Here is a 24,848-nt window from a genome sequence, read left to right on the forward strand (position 1 = left end):
CTCTTTCTTTCTCGCCCGCTCTCTCTCCCACACAGAGCTAAGGAATTAACATTAAAAATTTTTTTATTAAAGCTTTTTATTTTCAAAACATATGCATGGATAATTTTTCAACATTGACCCCTGCAAAACCTTGTGTTCCAAATTATCTTCTCCTTCCCCCCACCCTCTCCATTAGATGGCAAGTAATTCAATATATGTTAAATCCAATATATGCATACATATTTATACAATTATCTTGCTGAACAAGAAAAATCAGATCAAAAAGGGAAAACAGGAGAAAGAAAATAAAATTTAAGCAAACAGTAACAAAAAAGAATGAAAATACTATGTTGTAGTCCACACTCAGTTCCCACAGTCCTCTCTCTAAATATACATGGCTCTCTTCATCACAAGATCATTGGAACTGGTCCGAATCATCTCCTTGTTGAAGAGAGCCATGTCCATCAGATTTGATCCTCTTGTTGTTGCCGCGTACAATGATCTCTTGATTCTGCACATTTCATTTAGCATCAGTTCATGTAAGTCTCTCCAGACCTCTCTGAAATCATCCTGCTGATCATATCTTATAGAACAATAATAAGGGAACTAACATTTTATTGTCTTAGACAAATGTATATCTTTCCTGCCCAGGAAGACAGAGGAGTAAAGGTAAGAGGGGATGAGAAATGATTGACTAAAAAGAAAGTAATGGATATGGGGGCAGGATGGAAGTTATCTTATAAAACAAAATCTGGTGTGAAACATTGGAAAGAGAAGAAACTGGATAGGAATTTGGTTTCTTTGAGGGTAAAACTACTAGTGAGTTTTGAGAAAGTGAGAGAATTTTAATAGCAGTGAAGAGAGAAATGCAATAGGAAGTGGGACCTGATTCAACACATCTCTGAAATTTTATGTCTTCATTTAAGATTGAATTACATAGTCTATATGACTGAATTTGTAACCCCTTTGGGGGTAGAGTCTGTGCCTGCTTGTGTTGAATATTGATTCCATTGATGTTAGTCAGATGAAAATAACAATATTTAAATGAGTAATTAATTCGTATTGACCTGTTCCTCTTGAATTTAAATATTATTTGCTATACTTGAAACTCAGCTCAAGTGATATTAGTTTAATATAACATGAGTTCTGACTATAAGAATCATGATTTTATCACTGTTTAGTTGTTTGCATTGTGTCCAGATCTTTGTGGCCCCATTTGGGGTTTTCTTGGCAAAGATACCAGAATAGTTTGCCATTTCAGTTTCTAGCTTATTTTACAGATGAGGAACTGAGGCAAACAGGGTCCAGACTTGCCCAGACTCACAAGTTAATAAGCATTTATTAATTGCTTACTATGTGCCAAGCACTGTTAAGCACAAATATAAGCAATTAGAAAGATCATCCCAGCTTTCAAGGAACTTACATTCTATTATGGAATGACCGCATATAAAAGGAAGCTGGAAATGGGGAAGAAAATGCCTCTCCTGGAGCCTTCCTCAAAATGGAGGCTCACCAATGAGAGAATGATGCTCTCTGAGAGCAGAGGGAGAGGGGAATTAAATCATGATGGCAAAAACCAAAGAGTTTTGTCTCTATAGCATAGATTCTAAATGTTTTAAGAACTCAGGGAAGAAAGAAATGAGAGAAGAAAAAGGTCTCATGTAACTGAAACTTGGAGTGTCTCAACTGAAACAGATGGGATGGGTATTCCAAGCAAGGAAAAGTTGTCCAAATGAAGATATAATTACCTTGTCACCATTGATTTTATCTTTGTGGGGAATATTTCATCCCTTGTGATATTAATTCTTGTTCCATTTGTGGATTTAACTAAAAGTTTTTTGGTGAAGGTGTATTTTTGACTTCTCCATTTAAAACCATCATTGAATTCTGAACATTATGCAGTGAAGCTCCTTCTATCAGATTGTACAGTGTGATTTCTGAAGGTCTTTTCCAGTTGTATGTTCTCACTTCCACAGATGATGCATAACCTGACCAATACATATCTTTCATAGCACATTACTAGAATTTTAAAAGAGAAGAAATATGTGGTATTAATATATAGTAGAGAAAATAGGAATCATTTGCCCCTGGAAACACTTACAAAAAAGACAGGGATTTTATTTGCATGTGAAAAGGTTTGCAAAAATGGAACTCTGTAGCCAGTGAATTTGTTCCTCCAAACATCTATGTAGTTCATTACTGCTCTGACTTGTGGTACTTCTTTAAAATCTAGTGAGTGCAAAGCAAATGTTTCCAACTCAGACAGTATTGTTTTGGTTCATGTGGAAAACCTCTTTTGGGAATAAAGCAAATTTGTTAATAAAATCAGCTCAGTTTATATGGTGAGTTTTGTGTTTGTGTTAAGATTTAATATACTGAAAAATAGAAGAAAATATGTAGGTGGTCTTTTCCCAGAACCACAACAGGTTGTATCTCCATTTTATAAAATGTAGTAGATTCTCTGAAAAATTTTGTCAGAGCAATTGAAGTTGGAATTTGGCTAGGGGGAAAAACCTGAATTCTCCAGATGTGAATTGAAATTTTGAATGCCACTTACTACCTGTATGAATTGAGCAAGTCTTTTAACTTCTCTACAATACTTTGCTTCATCTGTAAAATGATATGGTTATTCAAAATATCACATCCTGTTCCTTGGTCTATGGTTTCATGTTAAATTTAATTAGATAAATATACTCTGAATTATTTAGGTTAATGGAAGTCCTTTCCATCATACCCACTTTATCTTGTATTGTTCTGGAATTCCAATGTTCTATATTTTTGATAAATATTCTTGATTACTGATAGGATATCTTCAGTGTTGAAACCTTAATATGGTAACTTTCTTAGGAAATTTTTTCTGTGAAAGATGTTTAAACATAACAATAGGGGCTAGATACATGACTTCATTGGTATAGAAAATTTCTAGATAAGGAAACTCCCTCTAGTAATGCTGTCTTCCCTATAAGTCCAAGTATTTGGCTCATTTGTCCTTGTACATGACATAGTTTTTTAGAAAAAATTTTTGTAGATATTTTCTGTTTTTCTTCTTTTTTGTTATCTGTCCATTTTCATTCACAAAAATTCTAATCTACTGATTTACAATCATATGGAGGTGATCCTGGACTGTTAAAGACTATGCCAATAAAGTAAGAGTGCTAGTAATGGATTAGGACCTCCTTTTCTGCAACTTGTAGCCTTGATAGTTGCTTGGAATTCTGAGAGGTGACTTTTACCCAGTTACATAGCTGATATGTATCACAGATAAGACTTGAACTTATATAATCTTTGTTCCAAAGCCCACACACTACTGACTATGCCTTTCTGTCTGTCTTTATTATTTACATGTGCCCCTGCCTAAAAGTTCCCACTGAAAATTATTTAACCATTTCTTGATAATTTAGTGTTTTCATATTATGAGCATAAACTATTCTAATACAATGCTAGAACTATAGTGTAAGACATAAGACTAGATAGATAGGTTTTGATACCAAGATATTCCATAGAATTTGCTTTGTGTTAAAAGTCTATAATGGTAACTAGTCAAATGTCCATATCTTTGCTTCCAACTCTTTGGTGATATTCCTGTCTCTCTAGTGATCTCAAAGGATATTATGAAATTCTCAAAAAAGAACTTATTAATACTCTTTTTTGCTTATAAATGTGTGATATTCACTCCTTTGGGAGTGAATTTTAAGTCTTTGGTGAAAGCTTCCTTTCTGAACATTTGCATCTTTTTCATAAGTGGAATATCAGGTTCATAACCTTCAGTGCAGAATAGAATAATTGACTTAGAAGCCATATAATTTTCCCTTTACCAAATTATTTCCCCATTTTTTAGAAATTTTGTTTTACTTTGGTATTGTTGTCCTCTTGACTTTATACTAGCATTTAAAAAGTTTGTTATTTATGTATTTCTCTTGTTATTCAATCATTCAATCATGTCTGACTCTTTGTGATCCATGGACCATAGATAGTACACCAGAGCCTTCTATCCTACACTGTCATCCAAAGCCTATTTAAGTTCATGTTTATTGTTTTCATGACACTTTCCATCCATCTCATTCTCTGCTGTCCCTTTTCCTTTTGTCTTCAGTTTTTCTTGACATCAGAGTCTTTTTTAATGAGTTCTATTTCTTCATTGTGTGGTCGGGGTATTTAAGCTTCAGCTTCAGTTTTTGACCTTCCAGTGAATAGCCTGAATCATTTTCTTCAAGTATTGATTGATTTGATTTCCTTATAGCCCAAAAGACTCTCAAAAGTCTTCTCCAGAACCACAATTCAATAACATTCATTACTAACTACAGTGGACAAGAACTTCTTTGTAATGACAACCCTACTTTATGACTTATTTACCCTGTGTGATATGACGGAGGAGTGTCATTTCAAGAACATACAGTGGGATATAAGTCTAATTCAACTATTTTACCACCTTTAGTGGGGAAAATGTAATTTTTTTAGTGCTATCTTCTCTATAAGCCCAAGTTTTTTGTCCTTGTACACAAAATGGTTTTTTAGAAGTATCTGTAGATATTTTCTATTTTTCTTCTTTTTTTCATCTGCCCATTTTCATTCACAAAATTCTATTCTAATGACTCAATTATATGGACCTAATAATATAACAATTCCTGATTGTTAAAGACTATGCCAATAAAATAAGAGTGCTAGGAAAGAGTGAAAAGACAAGTTCTTCAATGGTTAAAAAAAAAAGCTTCAGATATATTCTCAGTAATAGAAACTGAGTCTGCCCATGGAGAGGCTCCTCATCAAGAGGCTGCTTGATTCTTTGGCAGTCCATGATACTAAGAAAAATATAGAATAAACTGCAATGATGACATCAGAGTGGAAGAGAAGAGTCCCATTGTGCTAAGAATTACATATTTTCTACATATCTAGGAACTTTAACATAGCCTTTCTACATTAAATAGGAAATCCCTATGCAATGACCAGTGAGCCGTGAGAACTTTTGTCATATCAACTTGACAGTTTTTCTATAAAAAGAAAAAAATTGCATTTAAATGGAAGGATGGCTTAGAGAGTCTCTTTGGAGGGGTAAATAAAGGAGTTGGTGACGTTAATTTTGTCATGCATTGAAAGGCAATTAGTTATATCATCTTGTGTAAAATTTGGTCATATAGGATTGTGGTGCTCATAATAAGTATTTGCAAAAAGACCACCATGAAAATAATTGCAACTTATGCATCAACATCTGTTGCAAATGATGAAGCAGAAGGATTCTATGAAGACCTTAATTAGACCTTCCCATTAAATCAACATATACTTTGATATGAGGTGACTTTTGTGCAAAGGTGGGAATAATAAAGATGTCAAGAAATGTACTAGAATATATGGATCAGAAATCAGCTATGAAAGTGGCCAGAGACTTCTGAACAACATAGAAATCTGACATTGATATATCCTTAATACTGTTTTTTTGAGAAAAGAATCAGGAAGCACTGGATGTGGTGAGAACAAGATAATACCAAAAAAATTAATTATCTTTTAAGAAGGGTGAATGTGTGTATGTGTGTGTGTATATATATGTGTGTTAAACTTGTTACTGATATGAGTCATTCCAGAATCAGCTGTTTGTTTATAGTCAAAATACTGATTTGTTATAACAAAGATCAAAATGAGTAAAAACTTCAAATAATAATATATGGCTTGCAGTGGAAACAATTCAGTCTAGACGTATTAAATATTATCAATGGTAAAAAGTGGCATATATGTAGAAAAATTGACCATAATAAGTTCATATAGAAATTTTGTCAATATAAATGGTTGTCAACAAGTTAAAAAGAACTTCAAAAAAGAAAAAGCACTATTAAAAACAAAAAAGTATAAAAAAAGTTTTTTTTTTTTTTAAAAGCACCTTAGTTTGAAAAATACATTTATCAAGTGGAGAGCAATGGCAGCCAAAGGCAGCACCACTTTAGAACATGAACATGTTAATACAATCTTGCAGAGGCAGATGAAGGAAAGTGATGAACAGTATTGCCTCATAAAATAGAGAAACAGTGGAGAGTAAAACCAATTTAAAGAAAAAACTACCCAACTCAAAGACATTTAAGGATGAAAATTAAGGCTTTGTTTCAAAGCCTGCAGTTTCTTTATTATCATAATTATATTTGTGTAATTGTACAGTTTGGAAAGTACTTTTACAAATATTTCTGTTGATAATAATAACTTAGGTTCGCATAAAGCATTTCCCTCAATCTCTCAGGTGAGTTAGACAAGGATGATCCTCACTTTACATATAAAACTGTGAGTTTAAATGCTCACTGATGATCCCATAGATAGTAAAGGTCTCAATCAGAATTTATTTATTTATTTTTTAAAATAACTTTTTATTGACAGAACCCATGCCAGGTAATTTTTTACAAAAAAAATTGTACTTGTACTCACTTCTGTTCCGATTTTTCCCCTCCCTCCCTCCACCCCCTCCCCCAGATGGCAAGCAGTGCTGTACATGTTAAATATGTCACAGCATATCCTAGATCCAATATATGTGTGCAGAACTGAACAGTTCTCTTGTTGCTCAGGGAGAATTGGATTCAGAAGGTAAAAATAACCCGGGAAGAAAAACAAAAATGCAAACAGTTTACATTCATTTCCCAGTGTTTCTTCTTTGGGTGTAGCTGCTTCTGTCCATCATTGATCAATTGGAACTGAATTAGATCTTCTCTTTGTCAAAGAAATCCACTTCCATCAGAACACATCTTCATACAGTATCGTTGTTGAGGTATATAATGATCTCCTGGTTCTGCTCATTTCAGTCAGCATCAGTTCATGTAAGTCTCGCCAAGCCTCTCTGTATTCATCCTGCTGGTCATTTCTTACAGAACAATAATATTCCATAACATTCATATACCACAATTTACCCAACCATTCTCCAATTGATGGGCATCAATTCATTTTCCAGTTTCTAGCCACTACAAACAGGGCTGCCACAAACATTTTGGCATGTACAGGTCCCTTTCCCTTCTTCAGTATCTCTTTGGGATATAAGCCCAGTAGTATCACTGCTGGGTCAAAGGGTATGCACAGTTTGATAACTTTTGGGCATAATTCCAGATTGCTCTCCAGAATGGTTGGATTCGTTCACAACTCCACCAACAATGTATCAGTGTCCCAGTTTTCCCGCATCCCCTCCAACATTCATTATTATTTTTTCCTGTCATCTTAGCCAATCTGACAGGTGTCTAGTGGTATCTCAGAGTTGTCTTAATTTGCATTTCTCTGATCAATAATGATTTGGAACACTTTCATATGAGTGGTAATAGTTTCAATTTCATCATCTGAAAATTGTCTGTTCATATCCTTTGACCATTTATCAATTGGATCAATCAGAATTTAAATGTTAATTCTTGCTTTCTCAGAAGGAACTTTACAATTAACTGTTCAGCTATAGGGGAACTTTGCTATCCTCAAATAAGTTTTGAAAGGATATGTTATTTAAGATATAAAAAGAAGCTATAGCCTAGCATAAAATGAGCCATCCTATAATTGTGCTTTCATTGTGTTGTGGTCTCTGTAAGCCACAAATGAATATGGGAAAATTTCCACACATTGGTATTTTCTGTTCATCAGAGACTGTATTTTTATTATTCACTCAATCACCATGCATTTATTAAGCATCTGCTATGTTTTTGGGTACTGTGCTAGGCAAGGAGTATACAAATGCGTCAAATGGAGCAATTCCAGGATCTTATATTATTATTATTATTTGAAAGGGGTCTGCAACAATTAGCACATCTGAAAACAGCCAGCCTGTTCTTATTTTCTCAAATCTTAGGTTATTTGCTTCAACAGTACCTAAAAGAATGGAATTTAGCCAACTTCGTCAGAAGAGATCAGTTTCACGAGCCTTGAACAATTGTATAGAGGATGGATTATGTTCAGAAATAAACAAAATTGTTCTGTGCCTTCTTGTTTTAGGAATTGGTTTTCTTCAGCTCTATACCATGTCTCTCTTTGAAATAACAAGGGTTTCACTCAGAAAATGCTGACTGCTCAATAAGTACAAGTTCGTATAGATCTTTTACTTTTTTCCAATTAGCATTGTGTCAGGGAACAAAGACATTGTTTGATCTTTTCATTAGATGAAATTTGTGATCCATTCTGTCAGAAGGCTTCTTCAATACTATTATTTTCATGATATCATTTATGTAGGCATTATTATTATTGTTGTTATTACTAATAATACAAGTTAATGTTTATGTAGTACTTTAAGGATATGCAAAATTCCCAACGTACATTATCTCATTTGATCCTTAGATGTACAACTCTATGAGGTGGGTGCATGTTATTTTTTTAATAATGACTTTTTATTTCCAAAATACATGCAAAGATAGTTTTTAACATTCATTCTGTGTTCCAAATTTTTCTTTCTCCCTTTCTCCCCTCCCCTAGGTAGCAAGTAATCCAATATATGTTAAACATGCAATTCTTTTATACATATTTTCACATTTATTATGCTGCACAAGAAAAATCGGATCAAAAAGGAAAAAAATGAGAAAGAAAAAAAAAGCAAGCAAACAACAATAAAAAAGAGTGAAAATGCTATTATGTGATCCACACTTACTCCCCACAGCCCTCTCTCTGGATGTAGATGTCTGTCTCCATCACAAGGCTGTTGGAACTGGTCTGAATCACCTCATTGTTGATAAAAACCATATCCATCAGAATTTATCTTTGTATAATCGTGCTGTTGCCATGTACAATGTTCTCTTGGTTCTACCCATTTCACTTAGCATCAGTTCATGTAAGTCTCTCCAAGTTTTGCTGAAATTATCTTGCTGGTCATTTCTTATAGAACAATAATATTCCATAACATTCATATACTATAATTCATTCAGTCATTCTCCAACTGATGGGCTTGGTGGGTGCCATCATTAACCACCCCCCATTTACAGAGAAAAAAACAGTGACAGAAGTGACTTGTAGAAGGCAGCATCCAAACTTACATAATTCCAGATTCCCAGTCCAGTGTGCTGATGTGTAGTGAATGGGAGACATAGTCTTAGGATGAGAAGATATTTGAATTCAAATCCTGGCTTTTGTTGTTTTCCTTTTGTTTTTTCTCTCATGTCTTACTCCTCTTTTTAACCCTTTTGCAGTTTTCTTGGCAACGATACTGGAGCAGTTTGGCAATTACTTCCTCTAGCTCATTTTACAGATGAGGAAACTGAGACAAGCAAGGTTGTGACATCCCCAGATCATTCCACTAGTAATTGTCTAAGGCCAGATTTGAACTCATGAACATGAGTCTTACTGATTTCAGACCTGGCACTATAATTCAGTCTTTCACATAGTTGTCCTTAGTGTGGCCCTGCCTAATTATTAAATCAATTAATTAATTAATTTAATTTAATTTTTTTTTTTGCATATAGTAAGTGGCCTGTGAATGTTTGTTCCCAAATAAGTACAATGATATTTTGTGAGACTATTTAAGGACTTTTTTGGACTTTTATTCACAATATATAGCATTCCTTCTCTTCTTTTTTCCTTCAAAGACTGCAAGACGATCTTATACTTGAGGTATCTGCAGTAGAATCTCCCTTAAAGACTGCTAAGATGAATAGGAACATTTTCTTCCCCTCCTTGAAATTGCAGAGATTGCATAATTTTCTTCTCTTTCATTCCTGTAGTTTTCCTTTGTAGTTTATATTATTAATCTTTACTTGCTGCCTTTATCACTGCTTAAAATATTTAAAAATTATTCTATTATTTTATTTTTCTAAAGATAGTTTTCAACATTCACTTTTATGAAATCTTATGTTTCAAATTTTTCTCCCTCTCTCTCTCTCTCTTCACTCTTCCCAAGATAGCAAGCAATCCAATGTAGATTAAACATATATCACTTTTTAATAGCTACTGCTGTTGCCTTTCCTTCCTCCCTTCCTCCCTCCCTCCCTCCCTCCCTTCCCTTCCTCCCTCTTTTCTTCCCTCCCTCCCTCCCTCTCTCCCTCCTTTCCTTCCTTCCTTTCTTCCTTCCTTCCTTCCTTCCTTCCTTCCTTCCTTCCTTCCTTCCTTCCTTCCTTCCTTCCTTCTTTCCTTCCTTCCATCCTTCTTTCCTTCCTTCCTTCTTTCCTTCCTTCCATCCTTCCTTCCTTCCTTTCTTTTTTCTTAAAACTTTTCCTCAGTAACATAACAGCAAGTTTTTTTTGGTTATACAAAGACATTTCATTTTAAAAAACATTTCCTTATGAATCATGTTGAGAGAGAAAAATCAGAGCAAAAGGGAAAAACTGCAAAAGAAAAAAAAACAGAAAAAGAAAAGTGAATGTAGTATGTGTTGATTTACATTCAGTCCCCCTAGTGCTGCTATTTCTGATTTCATTAATTCTTCTCTTTGCCATATTCTTCCTTCTTTTTGCTTTTTTTTTCCTTTTCTGCCTCTTTTCTTTGCAGCCAAAGACCTCATATCAAATGGTTTGGTTTTTAATAGCTTTTACAAAGCAATAAGAGGGCTTCTTTCCTTTCAGCCAGTGAACCAACTAATCAATATATGCAGTTTAATCTTCAGTTTTTTTTCCTTAACAAGCATTTATTTTCTCTCCCTCTCCCTAATTCCCATTGTAGATAAAAATAAAAATAAAAAAAACACAACCCTTATAACAAATATCAGTCGTCAAGCAAAACCAATTTCTGTGGTGGTTGTGTATTTCAATCTGTGCATTGCCTCTCTGCTGGGAGCTTGGTAGCCTACTTTATTAATCATCAGTCCTTTGGAATTGTGATTGACCATTGCATTGATCAGAGTTCTTCCAGGTTTCAAAGTTGTTTGTCTTTATGGTGTTGCTGTTATTGTATAAATTGTTCATTAGATTAATTTTCAGCTGTTTAGCATTATTTGGCAGCTATTTTTATCATTGTAATTCAGAAATTTTCTCTGCTCTCATAAATAAAGTTTTGTTTTTCTACCAAATCTCTGGTTTGGAGGTTATTCTCAATGCTGGAAGGCTGATGTTCAAAAAACTTAGTGTTGCTATACTTTGGTTAACAAGGATAGTTAACAGAGTATAGTTGGTCTTTAGCTGTGAGAAATTAATCTGACAGAACTGTTGAATTTTAATCAGAGTGTTATGGGTCCTGACTTTGCTCCAGAATGCTAATTTTAGAGGCAGTGACATTTCTCATTGATCTTCAATAATATAGAAACAACAGTGCTAACTTAGGATATGGTTAGCAAGAATAATTAGCTAAAATAAGTAGATATCTTTCTGTAGCTTCTGGGATTTCTTACCTTTTCATGTGGCAACCTCTCTAAACACTCTGATTGAGGATGTCCATAGAATCATAAATCTAAAGTTTTAATGGACCTTAGAGACAATCTTTTTTAACCCTTTAGTTTTACAAATAATCTAATTGAGGCTCAGGGACATTAAACAGATTGTACAAAGTCACATAAGTAATAGGCAGGAGAGTAGAGAGTTTAACTCGGGTCCTCTGTCTTATGAATGAGTGATATTTTCATTGTATTTTTTCTTGTTACTTGACCCAGGTGCAATAATTTCTAGTTAAGGTTCTGCAGATCAGACTTGTATTCATTTATTAAATTGTTTCTTCATTTGTGTATTTATTTATTTACTTTTTATAACCATCCTCTTCCAAGAATAGCCTATATTATATATAAGCAATGCCATGTAGACACTTCAGGATTAAACAGAATAATCCCTTAACAAATGGAAAGAATTAGATATTTCAAGCATTCAAGATGAATTACTTAATGTAACTGAATATGAAATCAGGTTCTAAGTTTTATGGCAAAAGGGGAAATACATCAAATTCATTTTCTGAAAAGAGAAGTTTATAAAATCACTTTTAGACAAAATTTTTCTTGAAACTAAACTCAAGAAATGTATCACATGAATCCTTTTAGAAAGGGACATTGAGTAACAGTATACAATAGTACTAACTGTGGTTTGACAGAGGAAAAAAAAGAATGTTCAAATAAACAATTCTTATATTAGTCCTTCACCAAGGAAGTGGGTGTAGCATTAAATCAGTCAGTCAAGAAACATTTATTAAGTTCCTATTATATGAAATATGATGTGCTTAGTGTTGGGAATTAAAAAAAAATTTGAAAAAAGGGAGACAAGTCCTTGCCTTCAAGAGGCTTATAATCTAATAGGGGAAGACAACAAGGAAAAGGAAATTGAACAAGGGAAGTGAGGAAATATTTAGCATGGGTGGAGGGAGGAGGAGGATGGGTAAAGTCCAGAGGAGTGCAGCCAGGCGAAAAATGAAGAAATGGCTGACCAGGTTACCCTACTTAAATGAAGTTTCTGGGAGGAGTTCTACATTCCTATCTTTTCCAGCCAGAGGGAGGAACTCCAGGGGTTAAGGACGCGTGAATTCCAGGATTGAAGTGATCATAAAGGATGCTGAGAGTCTTGGGAGCATGATGGAAAAATCATCATTGTAGTTCTCTTTTTCATTTTTCATCATAGGTATTTGATTATAATAATCAGCTTATCTTGGATGTGATTTTTGTATCACCATTTCCATTTTCTGCTGGCTCCCTGCATATTATAAAACTAGAACTCTTTTTTTTAATCCCTTAAATCTTTATTTTTTTAAATAGCATTTTATTTTTCCAAATACATGTAAAGGTAGTTTTCAACATCTATTTCTGCAAAATTTGGGTTTCAAACCCTTCTTCCTCCTTTCTCCTCCTCTTCCCCACTTCAAGATAGCAAGCAATCTCATACATTCTAAATATATGTAATCCTTTCAAACATTTTTTCCGTGTTTGTCATGTTATATAAGAAAAATCAGACCAAAAGAAAAAAACCACAACAAAGAAAGAAACAAACAAAAAGGTGAAAATATTTTGCTTTGATCTATAGTCTATAGTTTTTCTTCTGGATGCAACTGACATTTCCATCCTTAGTCTAATGGAACTGCCTTGAATCACTACATTGGCTCTTTTTAATTTTTAAAAAATTGGGTTTTTTTGTTATACATGTACGTTAACTTTTAAAATAAAGCTTTTTATTTTCAAAACACATGTATAGATAGTTTTCAACATTCACTCTTGCAAAATCTTGTGTTCCAAATTTTTTTCCTCCCTTCTCCTTCCCTCCTCCCCTAGGTAGAAAGTAGTCCAATAAATATTAAACATGTTCAATTACTCTCTATATATTTCCACATTTATAATACTATACAGGAAAAATCAGATCAAAACGGAAAAAATGAGAAAGAAAACAAAATTCAAGCAAACAACAACAAAAAGTAAAAATACTATATTGTGATCCACCCTCAATCCCCACAGTCCTCTCTCTGGATGCAGATCTCTGTGCTCCATCACAAGACCATTGGGGTTGTCCTGAATCACTTCATTGTTGAAAAGAGTCACGTCCATCATAGTTGACCATCACATAATCTTCCTGTTGCTGTCTACAATGTTCTCCTGTTTCTGCTCACTTTAGTCAGTATTGTTGAAAATCACCCATTGTTGAAAAGAGCCAAGTCCATCATAGCTGCAACATATCATCTACTTGCACAATGTTCTCTTGGTTCAGCTTACTTCAGTCAGCATCAGTTCATGTAGATCTTTCCAGGATTTTCTGAGATCAGCTTATGAAGCTTTCTTTAAAGAATTAACTTCTAATATCTTTGACAAAGAGAAGATCCAATTCAATTCCAATTGATCAATGATGGACAGAATCAGCTACACCAGAGAAGGAACACTGGGAAATAAACGTGAACTACTTGCATTTTTGTTTTTCTTCTCAGGTTATTTTTGGCTTCAGAATCCATTTTTTTTTTTTTGGTGCAAAAAGAGAACTGTAGATCTACAATATATTGTATCTAAGATATACTTTAATATGTTTAATATGTATGAGACTGCCTGCCATCTAGGGGAGGGGGTGGAGGGAAGGAAGGGAAAAGTTGGAACAGAAGTGAGTTCAAGAGACAATGTTGTAAAAATTACTCATGCATATGTTCTGCCAATAAAAAGCTATAATTTTAAAAAAAGAATTAACTGCTAAGATTACGGTTTTGTTTTGTTTTGTTTTCTTGTAGGATTGATAGACATTAAACAACTTGCTATAGGGGAAAAAAGATGTTTATAAATAATTATTTCATGCATTTGACCAGTTAATGTCCAAAGGCACATAATGAAAAGGGTGATCATTGATGCTTGGCCTGTATTTCCACAGAAGGCCGGCTGTGGGGAATGAAAAATCCAATCCTTCTAAAAGGCACCGAGATCGTTTGAATGCAGAGCTTGATCATCTTGCCAGTCTATTGCCTTTTCCACCTGACATCATTTCCAAGCTGGACAAGCTTTCAGTCTTACGCCTCAGTGTCAGCTATCTCAGGGTGAAAAGCTTCTTTCAAGGTAAGACTTGTACATATCTCTTCCATTTTTTGTTAGTGGGAACATAAATCCCCAAAGCTGTAATTGTAGATTCGGGGGAAGAGAGATTGTGTCCCCAGAGGGGTTTTGATGCCTTATGAAAAAAAAAAAAAGGCACTCCTCAGGAAGGTCTCTGCCATGGATAGGTAACATCAGGATGATGAGTGTTGCTCTTGTGAATCAGTTCTGATGTTATTATGGCTCAACATGGGTGTCTCCAAAAAGCTTTGTCTTAGACCTGTTCCTTTTTGCTCTCTACATTCCCTTTTGGTGATGTCATGGGAGATTGACTAAGAAGAGTTTTGAATGCCCAAGTCAGGAATTTAAAAGCCATTTTATAGGCAATGGGGACGCGACAGAAGATTTTTGTATGGAGGAGTGACATGATCCTGGCAATGCTTTGGAACAATTAACAAAAGTGTTAGCTGTTGATCTAGATACATCAGCTACTTTAAGGTGTTCTAAAAGAATTTCATCCACTGGGTACCAGAAATCAAATGTGCATACAACAGCAGCCTTTTTGTGTTTTGATCTGTTCCATTTCTTTATGTAATACTCAAGACTCCCTGGCTCTGATATAGTTTACTAATAGTAGTTAACCTGGGAGGAAGGGGAAGGACATAAGGGAAGGAAAGAAGCATTGATTAGATGTTTATTATGTTCCAGGTACTGTGCTACCTAATGCTCGTTAGGTTCTCACAACTTATGAGGAAAGGGATGTTCTTATTCTCATTTTATAGTAGAGCACATTGAAGCATTCAGTGATTAAGTGACTGGAGTCACTGAGATGAGGGTTATGTGATTCTGGGCAATCATTTAACTTTTCTCATAACTCAGTTTCTTCATCTTGAATCTTTCCTTCTAGCTCTAAATTGATGATCCTATAAGGTATAGGATCTTGTTTTTACGCTTCCTATGTCATGAAATGTTTATTAGCATTTCTGAGTTTCATTTTCCTCATGTGATGGGTGAAATTTGAAGAATAGAGCTTAGATGGGACATGATACAGGAAGCTGTTGGTAACCATTATTTGGCCATTTTGGAGAAGTTGGACAGTGTGAAGTAGAGGTCTTGGAATGTTCAGATTTACAGATGCAGGTGATCTAAGATGTCTCAGTTGGAAGAAGCGACTGAATCTCTTGAACTATAGAGACATTAGTAGATAATAGGAAAATTTCGGATTGGGAGATGAAGAATAGAAGAAAGAAAATGAAGGAGAAAATTTAAAACTATAGAAATGGGAATAGGATAGAAGACTTTTTAGGAGAGGGCAAGTCAGTGATTTGGAAACAAAAAAGAATAAAAAATGTCTGCTCCTAAGGTAAGCAAATCTATGGGAATCCTTTGGGTCTTGGACATAATCTTTATTGCTTGAATTTTCCTATTAAGAAAAAATTCACCTTATTCTTCTTCTACCAAAGACCGACTCCATTCTTACTTTAAGATGTATAATAATTATACAAATATAGCCCAGGCTATAAAATGATTCATAAGATGTCATGTAGGTACTTTAAGTTCTGGGATAGTTTTGGTGGTTTAGATTTGCTTTAAAGTAAAGCTCATTATGACTCTCAATTTTCCTTTCTTTAACAATTTTTTTCCTTTCACCCTTCTCCTCTCCAGAACTGTCTCTTGTCTCTTCACAGTGGAGGGTTTGATTTTATTTTTTGATTCAACCCTTGAAGCCTCCTCATGCCCTGAAATTCTCAGTTTGGGTATGGCATGAGTTTGGGATGAATCCATAAATATAGATCAGGTCCAGTTGCTGAGGGATAAGAGGGCATGGGAATTGAGGACACAGACAAATTTTAGACATTTTAGCTAAAATATTTGCTCCCATGTTCTTTTGTTGGTCATGGTGGGTAGGATTTATTTTTATGAGAAGACTAACTTGGCAATTTTTTATTCAAATCATCAAAGAGATGTCATGCTTTTCTAGGAGACTGCTATCTGGGGGGTTAGATGAGCAGTTTTATTTGCCACAGTTGTGGTTAGGCCCAGGAATCCAAGTAAGTTTCCATATGAGTCTTTCATGACATAAAATGTGCAGCTGCTGCGAGGAGAGCTACCCTTTACCACTATGGCCGGGAGTGAAGTTCCTCAGTAAAATTTTCTTCTTTTCATGGACTTAAATTTTAGGTAAACATTTGGTAACTGTGATTTGCAGCTGGTGATGGGAGTGTTTCCCTTGTTGGTCCGAAGGATGGGACAAGGAAGGCAATTTTCCAAGTAGATATAGTTAGTCTTTTAGTTCTTCATGTGAATTCAGTAGACATTTAATAGACTAGTCCTATTAAACTTCTCCCCATAGAAAAGATGCAGGAAAAGATAATTTTAGTAACAACATGAAAATTGCTTGTTTTTCCTTGTATAAACTTTTCCTATATTTGGATATACGTTCACATTAAGCTCATTCTGGAAGTTCAGAGGATTGTAGAAAAAGAACGGACCTCAGAGGTCATCTGGTGCAGTACTTTCATTATTTAGAGGAGAAAACAGCCCCAGAGAGAGAGAGTGAATTGGTCCAAGTCCTACAAGTAGCAACTAGAAAGCAGGTCCTTGGATTCCAAATCTGAACATTTTTAAAAAAATTTTCCTGATTTGTAAATAGGAATGAAAAAATCCAGATATGAAAGTAACAAGTGTGTAATAGAAAGATCACCAAGTTTAGACCTCCACAATACTCCCTCTCTCATTTTCCAATTTTCTGGGTTTGGTTGTTTATTGTTGTTTAAATTTTTTTTTATATTCAGATCCTATGAACAGAAAATCATAGAATCCTAGAGCCAAATGAGCCCTTAAAGACTATTTAATTCAATCCCTTCATTTAATACTCGAAGGACCCAAGATCTGGGAAAGATGAAATGGCTTCTTCCCTATGGCCATGCACCAGAACTCACATTATAGTTGGGCAGTCTGTTCTATATTCTGATATACTACTATACTACTCTGAGGGTCCCTTTGATTTACTAGCCCTTAATATTTTCTGGGCCATGGCTGAGACCACAGTTAGGTGGCTGCCCTGAGATAATAAAGTAATATTTGTTTTACTCAAAATGTAAATTGTGACCCTGGAGATACCATTTGCTGCCTTAAAGGGCCTTGTAAAACCTCGTAGTACCATTTTCTGGCTTGGTTGGTAGATATGCAGATCTCTTTGGATGCAAATCTCTTTAGATTATGATTCTGCCAGTATTTTAGTCTCTGGCTCATCCTAAATTCTTATTTTGGGGCTTTTAGGGCCCTTTGCTTTGCATAATTAAGCCTAAATAATTTTGGAAAATGGTCTTTCTATCTTATACAGGAATCATCCAAGCTTCTACATTGTTGTGTTATTGCTAAAAAATCCTGAATGGCCAAACCCAAGAGATTTGTGCCATAATGTTAGGTGCAAAAACCACTTCCCATTGAATAATTATCAGTCTGCTGTCATACAGTTCACAACCCTCTATGCTACATTTCTTTCTACATCTAGTGTAAATTTTAAAGTTTATCCAGATAATACCAAAGTTTTTTCTGAACAACAGCTATCATTATGTTATCTGGCTATAGTCAGTCATTTAACCTCTTTGGCCCTCACTATCTTAATTTGTAAGATCTGAAGCTTGGTCCTCTAAGATCTTTTCTAGCTTTTAGCCCATAAGTTTATGAATCTGAGGTTATTATCAGATTGTAACATTTTAAAATTTATCAATGATATTTACATTTATCCAGAAAATGCAGATGATAATATCAAGAAGACATCAGTATTGAGTCTTCAATTGGATAACTTTTAAGGTTTAATATAACTGACTTAATAATAAAAATGAGAAGGGGTAAATGTTAATTTAAAAGTTTTTAAAAAATTCATTTTTATTTTATTTTTAGCTCAGATTTCTTTCTCTCTCACTCCCCTCCTCCTACTTAAATAACAAAAAGAATAAAGCCCGTTACATATATGTTAATTGGATTTTATAGCAAAATGTAGCAGAATAATGAATGTAGATGAAAAATGATGAATTAGATAGACTGTCTTTCCTTTTGAATATTCTAAGAATAATAATCTGATACTATTAAGGTATTCACATTTCCCTTGATGTAAAAAAACAAAACAAAACAAATAAAACGCAAAGAAACCATTGGTTTAGACCTTAACAATCAATGGTCTTGAGAAGCTGTATTCAGATGCCAGAAAGGAGTAAATGCAGACAATTTCTTTACCACTAGGTGGCCTCTCAATGACTGATCTTTAATGTAATAATGTTCCATGTTGTGATAATTACTAATATCTTAGTTTAAGATTTGCACATGCATATAGCAACTTCATCATTTCAGTAAGGACTAGAAATATAGTATATGAGAAGCTAGCTTCAAAGATGATAAAAGAATTAGATATTTCTGTATCTACATAGGAAAGTTTTTCAAGATTGTTAACAGGCTTTCAAAATAACTTTCCTTAGAATTGTCTTATGCAATATGATACATCTTACTCTTGGGACTCTTAGTTTTCATCACATTTATCTCTTTTCTTTTCTGGATGACTCAACCTCTTCTCTGGGCTGGCTTTGCCTTCTATGAATTGTTTCTTCATGCAGTGAATAAAACTAGAAAATTATCAACTTATATACTATGAAATGATTTACTTATTTGTGCTCTTTTTTGTCTGTTGCTGAAGACAGAAGTGTAAGTGGTACACCCTTGTTGCATCCCCCTCTACGTACAGGAAACATCCAAGTGCTAATGGGGTATTACAAGACCCTTTAGAACTGGTAGAATTGGGTGGGTGGCAGTTCTACCTACATACTGGATGATCTTTGCTTCCTCATACAATTTAAAGTAAGAAATTTAAATTTTCCTGAGGTCTATAAATTTTCAGAGTTTTAGAGATCTTCTATCACCTGTTTACCCAAATAGAAAATGTAGCCAACTCGGTTATTGATTCTGGTAGTTATTCAGATGAAGAAACTTTCCACTTGGAGGTTTTTTTTTTTTTTCCTCTTGGTCCAGTTGCTATTGTAGGCTTTTTTCCATTGTAAGTTAGGCTTTGAAGTAGATGCTAACATGACTAAATAGCTCTTTGGAGCTAAATAACTCTAATTTGTCTGTCTCATTAGAACATAAGTTTATTGAGAGTAGGAATTGTTTCATTCTTTATATCTATATCATCTGTCTGTCTGGCCATCTGTCTATTTATCCATCCCCAATATCTAGTATAGTTACTGGCACATAGTAGGTGTTTAATAAATACTTGTTGATTAATTTCTCTTCTCCATGTTTTTCAGCTGCTCTTAAATGAAGGATCACTGATAAAACTGGAAGTGGTAAACTGAGGACAAACCACTTAATGGGGAAGGTGTAGATGGGATTCATTCTTGAGCTTTAATGCTCTAGAGAACTCTGAACTTCTCTGAACTGAGAAGATGAAGCCGCTTTTTCAGTGGCTAATTTTAAAACCCACTTTTGCTGCTGTTCCCATCAGACAGCTTTACTGCTTGGTATCTGCAACCCCATTAGCATTCCTTCTCTCACTTTAAGAAACACTATAATAACCATCAACTCTCAGCTTAGTTTGTCCCTAGTAGTAGTAATGACCAAGTATTTGGAGCTGGTCCCCTTCCTTTCTGGCAATACTAGTGCCTTCTCTCTGTTAACTACAATTTAACTGGTTTGATTCTTCTTTGAACACAGCTATTTTCATGCTTTCCTCCCCCACTAGAATATGATGAGTTCCTTTAGATCAGAAGATGATTTTTTGTCTTTTAAGCACTTAGTGTATTGCCTGGCACATAATAGGAGCTTAATAAATGGTTGATGATTAATTGATTAGCTCAGTACTTAATTAATATCCCTTGCTGCAATATACCATCTTTTGGGACACAATAAAACTGATAAATAAGTCAAGAAGAGAGCCAAGAATGGGTATAAAAGCTAATGGTGGAAAGTAAGCTACATTGTGGTCATGATTACATTTCTAAATGACATAAGCACTGTGATCCTCAGTTGACATGTTCTTCTAGCAGTAGGAAAGGCTTCTATGCTGATACATTTACATTCTCTTGCTTCTTTCCCTTTACAATCAATAGATTGGGCTGATAAAGTCAGTGTAGTGTGATGGAAAGAAATTGAATTTGGAGTCAGAAGACCTGGATTCAAATACTGTTTCTGCCACATAATACTTTTTGTGAACTTATGTAGACTGCTTTATTTTTTTGGTCCTAATTTCTTTATCTAAAGAGAAAGAATAGAAAAAGTACAACAGACTAAGTCTGGAGTTCTTAATTTGAGCTCTGTGAACTTTTTTCTTTTTTTTTCCTTTTTTATTTTAGCTTTTTATTTACAAAACACATGCATGGGTAATTTTTCAACATTGACCCTTGCAAAACCTTCTGTTCCAATTTTTCCCCTCCTTCCCCCCCCCCCCCCGAAGGTAGGTAGTCTAATACGTGTTAAATATGTTAAAGTATATGTTAAATCCAATATATGTATACATATTTCTACAGTTATCTTGCTGCACAAGAAAAATCGGATCTAGAAAGAAAGAAAAACACCTGAAAAGGAAAACAAAAATGCAAGCAAACAATAACAGAAAAAGTGGAAATGCTATGTTTTGTTCCACACTCATTTCTCATAGTTCTCTCTCTGGTTGTAGCTGACTTTCTTCATTATTAAACAATTGGAACTTGTCTGAATCAGTTCATTGTTGGAGAGCCAAGTCCATCAGAATTGATTATTGTATAATTTTGTTGTTGCCGTGTATAATGATCTTCTGGTTCTGCTCATTTCACTTAGCATCTATTCATGTAAGTCTCTCCAGGCTTCTCTGAAATCATCCTGTTAGTTAATTCTTACAAAACAATATTCCATAACATTCATATACCACAATTTATTCAGCCATTCTCCAATTGATGGGCATCCACTCAGTTTCCAATTTCTAGCCACTTCTGTGAACTTTTAAAAATTAATATTTTAATAACTATTTTATTATATTTGATTTTCTTTCTCATTCTTTATATTCTGTACATTTAAAGCATTATTACTTATTCTTCACTGGACTTCCAGAGGTGTTCATGGCACACAAAAAGGTAAAAAAAACGTGACTGGTTGATCAGCCCTTAGCACAGTGCATGTTACATAGTAAGCCCTTGATAAATGCTTTCATTCTTTCATTAATTCATTCATTCAGACATTTAGACTTCCAGGCAGTCAGTTATTTCACAAAGTTTCTTCCAGTTCTAATATTCTGTGATTCTCAAGGTTTCCTAAAATGAACTGATTAATTTGAATTTATGGAAGAGTAGCTGAATTATAGATTTGAAAATAGAAAGGGAAAGAGATACAAGAAAATTGATATAAAGATTTTGAGAATGAAGAGCCTGTATGTTATAGGATGCTCAGATAAAGTGTTGTTAGGAAGAAAATAAACAGGTTTACTCATACTTTTCTCTATGTGTGAGATGATGTCTTAGCACTAGATTCTTTTTGTCTTTCTTTTTCTGTAATCCAAATTGCCTTTGCTTTTCCCCGAGATTAATTTAGAGATATATCTGAAAAAATTTTCATTTTTGTTGTTTGGGTTTGCTTCCAACTATGTTGTTAATCTTTTCTTTCAGTTGCAGGAGGTGGTAAAGTGGTGGTGTTTCAGTTGAGGTGACTGATTTTCAGTTCCTACAAAGATGTAGTGAACAGAGATGGCTCTTCTCTTAAATTGAATCTTATCATTTTGAAACAGCTCTTTTGAAGTTTTGCAGCCCAATTTCTTTTGTTTGGGCAGCCTGGAAACCTTTGTGGTTTGGCCTATTTTTCTGATCTCCATTTCTTTTTGTAACTTCCTTTTGATGAAAAGAGAAAGAAAAGCGATTGAGTCTTGCTAGTTCCTCCAGATACTTGCAAACTTTTTTTTTTCATTCTAGTCTCCCTATAATAACTCAGTTTCCCAGAGAAGCTGAGGGAAAATCTCAATCCTTTTCTTCCTCTGGATTTGGATATATTGGAATCTAGCTGCTGCAGGTTCTAGATGCCCAGAAATTAAAGTGGAAAGCAGGTACTATAATTCTGTTTATAACTGTTTACAGCTTGTATGACTTTATGCAAATCACAACCTCCCCAAGACTCAGTTTTCCCATCAGTAAAATGAGGATTAGGTCTAAAAACATCTGAGATTTAGATTTAGGATCTTGCTTTCAGGTTAATTAAACCTTTTTATAATAAAAAGGATTTTTGAGTTCTTCAGGATTCACTATGCTTTTTTCACTATAGGTGACAATTTTATTATGTTTCTGGATGAAGAACTTATATAAGATAGTAAGCTAACAGTGGACTTTGCATTTGTATACCTAACCCAAATGCTTGCTTTTTAAATGTATTCATTGATTATTCCCAGTTACTTTCAGCCTCTAAAATAATAGTTATTATAATAATATTATTGCTTTGAGGAATACACTTTGTAAATATAAATCATTATGCAAATGTCAGTTATTTTTATGGCTTTAAAAAATAAGAAGAAATAATCACATTATTGTCTTCTAACCAAAAGAGTTTTTTAGGATTTTTTATTTTATATTTACAAACCGTCTCCTATTTGTTTACAATGATCATTATTACTTAATGTTTATTGCCTGTTCAGTGAATGCCTGATTCCAGTGCCACTCCAGTCTTTGCCAAGAAAACCCTAATGGGTTTCTAATGAGATCATGAAGAATCGGATGACTAACAACTCAACGATAAAATCAGTTGACAAAATAGGAGAATGTTTTTGATATTTTTGTTGTTGATTATCTCCAGTTTAGCTTGCATACATATCTTATTTATGGTTTACACACACACACACACACACACACACACACACACACACACATACACACATATATATATGCTATAAATATATGCATTTACATATATAGTTTAAAGTTTTTATATTGTCTACCTCATTGGGTTTGATTTTGGTGTGGCAATTTACAATGTCCCCAGAGACTTTGCACTTGTGGATAAAATGCACAGATAAGAATTGGGTACTTTCCACTGCAAGTCTTTCCTTATTACTCTTAATGCTTATGCCTTCTGCTATTTACAATTTGTCCTGTCTATAGCTTATCTGTTCCTATTTGTCTCTCATATTAGACAATGAAATTCTTGAGATGAGGAACTGCCTTTTACCTCTCTTTATGTCCTCTGCACTTAGCCCAATACATCAAGAATTGATGCTTGGGGTATTTGCAGGAGTTAAGTTGCTGAACTCTTGTTTGGATGGTAAAGCCTAAAATGAACTGAAGTTGGCAACACGAATGCCATGGTAAAGAACAACTTTCTTCAGAGCCTCCTTAGGAACAAGCAGGGGAACTGGGAAGGGTAGACCCAATGCTTATTACACAAGATAATATTAAAAAGACAGGCAAAAAAGCAGAAACATTCGATTACTAATTTTTTTTCCATTGGAATAACTTTCCAGTTGTGAAGAGTAGAACAAATGACATTCAGAGAGATTTAAAACCTAAGATAAGTGTTAGAAAAATACCTTTTTTTTTTTTTTAAGATGAAAAGGTAGATTCTGGAAACTATTGGCCAGCAAGTTTAATAGCTATGCTCTGGGAGATTCTAGAATACACTACCAAATAGATGGTTTATAAGTACTTTGGAAAGAGTTTCCTTGAAGCCATCATGTGTTCCCTAAAGACCGGTTATTCCCAACTAAATTTATTTCTCTTTTGATATAGTTTATTAATTGACAAAAGGAGAACCAGGCAATGTTTTTTTTTTTTAAGATGAAAAAGTCTCATGTAACTCTTTAAATTGTACAGATAGGAGCTGGATAATGGAGCAGTTTGATAGGCTCATGGTTGAGTAAACAGCTATATCCAAAATGTGTCGATTAATGAATAATAGCAATCTTGAGGGAGTTTGCTGGTATAGTGCCAGAATGTTTTTCCCATTGCCCTCTCACGCATAATACCATAGAATCCCAGGGTTGGAAGGAATTCCTGTACTCATGCAGTACTCTATTACTTAACATATTCTCTCTCTCCCCTCCCTGCCCCAAACTTGGATTAAGACATAGAAATCTCTGCTTATCAAATTTCTGAATTGTGCCCTGCTGGGAGGAATCTTTGATATAGGGGATGGCAGAATCAGGATTCAAAAAGGGGGATGACAGTCTGAAATCCTGGGCCAAAATTAATTGAGATAAACTTTTAACTGGGAGATATATAAAAGTCTTGCCTTTATGATTTGTTAGGTTGTTTCTTTGTTTTTAACTGGACAAATAAGGATGAGTTGTTTTCATGTTTGCATGTTAAAAAGATCTGGGAGGCTAACAATAAAAGTGAACACAGTTCAAGGCATTTTTACTTCTGTTCTTTATTCCTGGAATGTTTTCCTGCATTCACTTTTCTTCCTAACTTCCTTCAAGTCCCAGGTAAAATCCTACTTTTCACTACAAGCCTTTCCTTATTATTCTTAATGCTCATGTCTTCTGCTATTTCCAATTTGTCCTGTCTGTAGTTTGTTTTTTCCTATTTGTTTGTATGTT

At 34.4% G+C, this 24,848-nt stretch overlaps 1 protein-coding gene across 1 annotated transcript in view; it reads left to right on the forward strand.

Annotated features, from left to right (window-relative positions):
• The window catches only part of AHRR (aryl-hydrocarbon receptor repressor), a 256,083-nt gene that overhangs the window by 19,416 nt on the left and 211,819 nt on the right, over positions 1–24,848 (forward strand). The window contains exon 3 of the mRNA XM_031946073.1: positions 14,148–14,329. Within this exon, the coding sequence (XP_031801933.1) occupies positions 14,148–14,329 (182 nt within the window). The remainder of the gene's footprint in view (positions 1–14,147; positions 14,330–24,848) is intronic.

This window comes from Sarcophilus harrisii, chromosome 1 (assembly GCF_902635505.1).
Source record: "Sarcophilus harrisii chromosome 1, mSarHar1.11, whole genome shotgun sequence".
Lineage (NCBI taxonomy): Eukaryota > Metazoa > Chordata > Mammalia > Dasyuromorphia > Dasyuridae > Sarcophilus > Sarcophilus harrisii.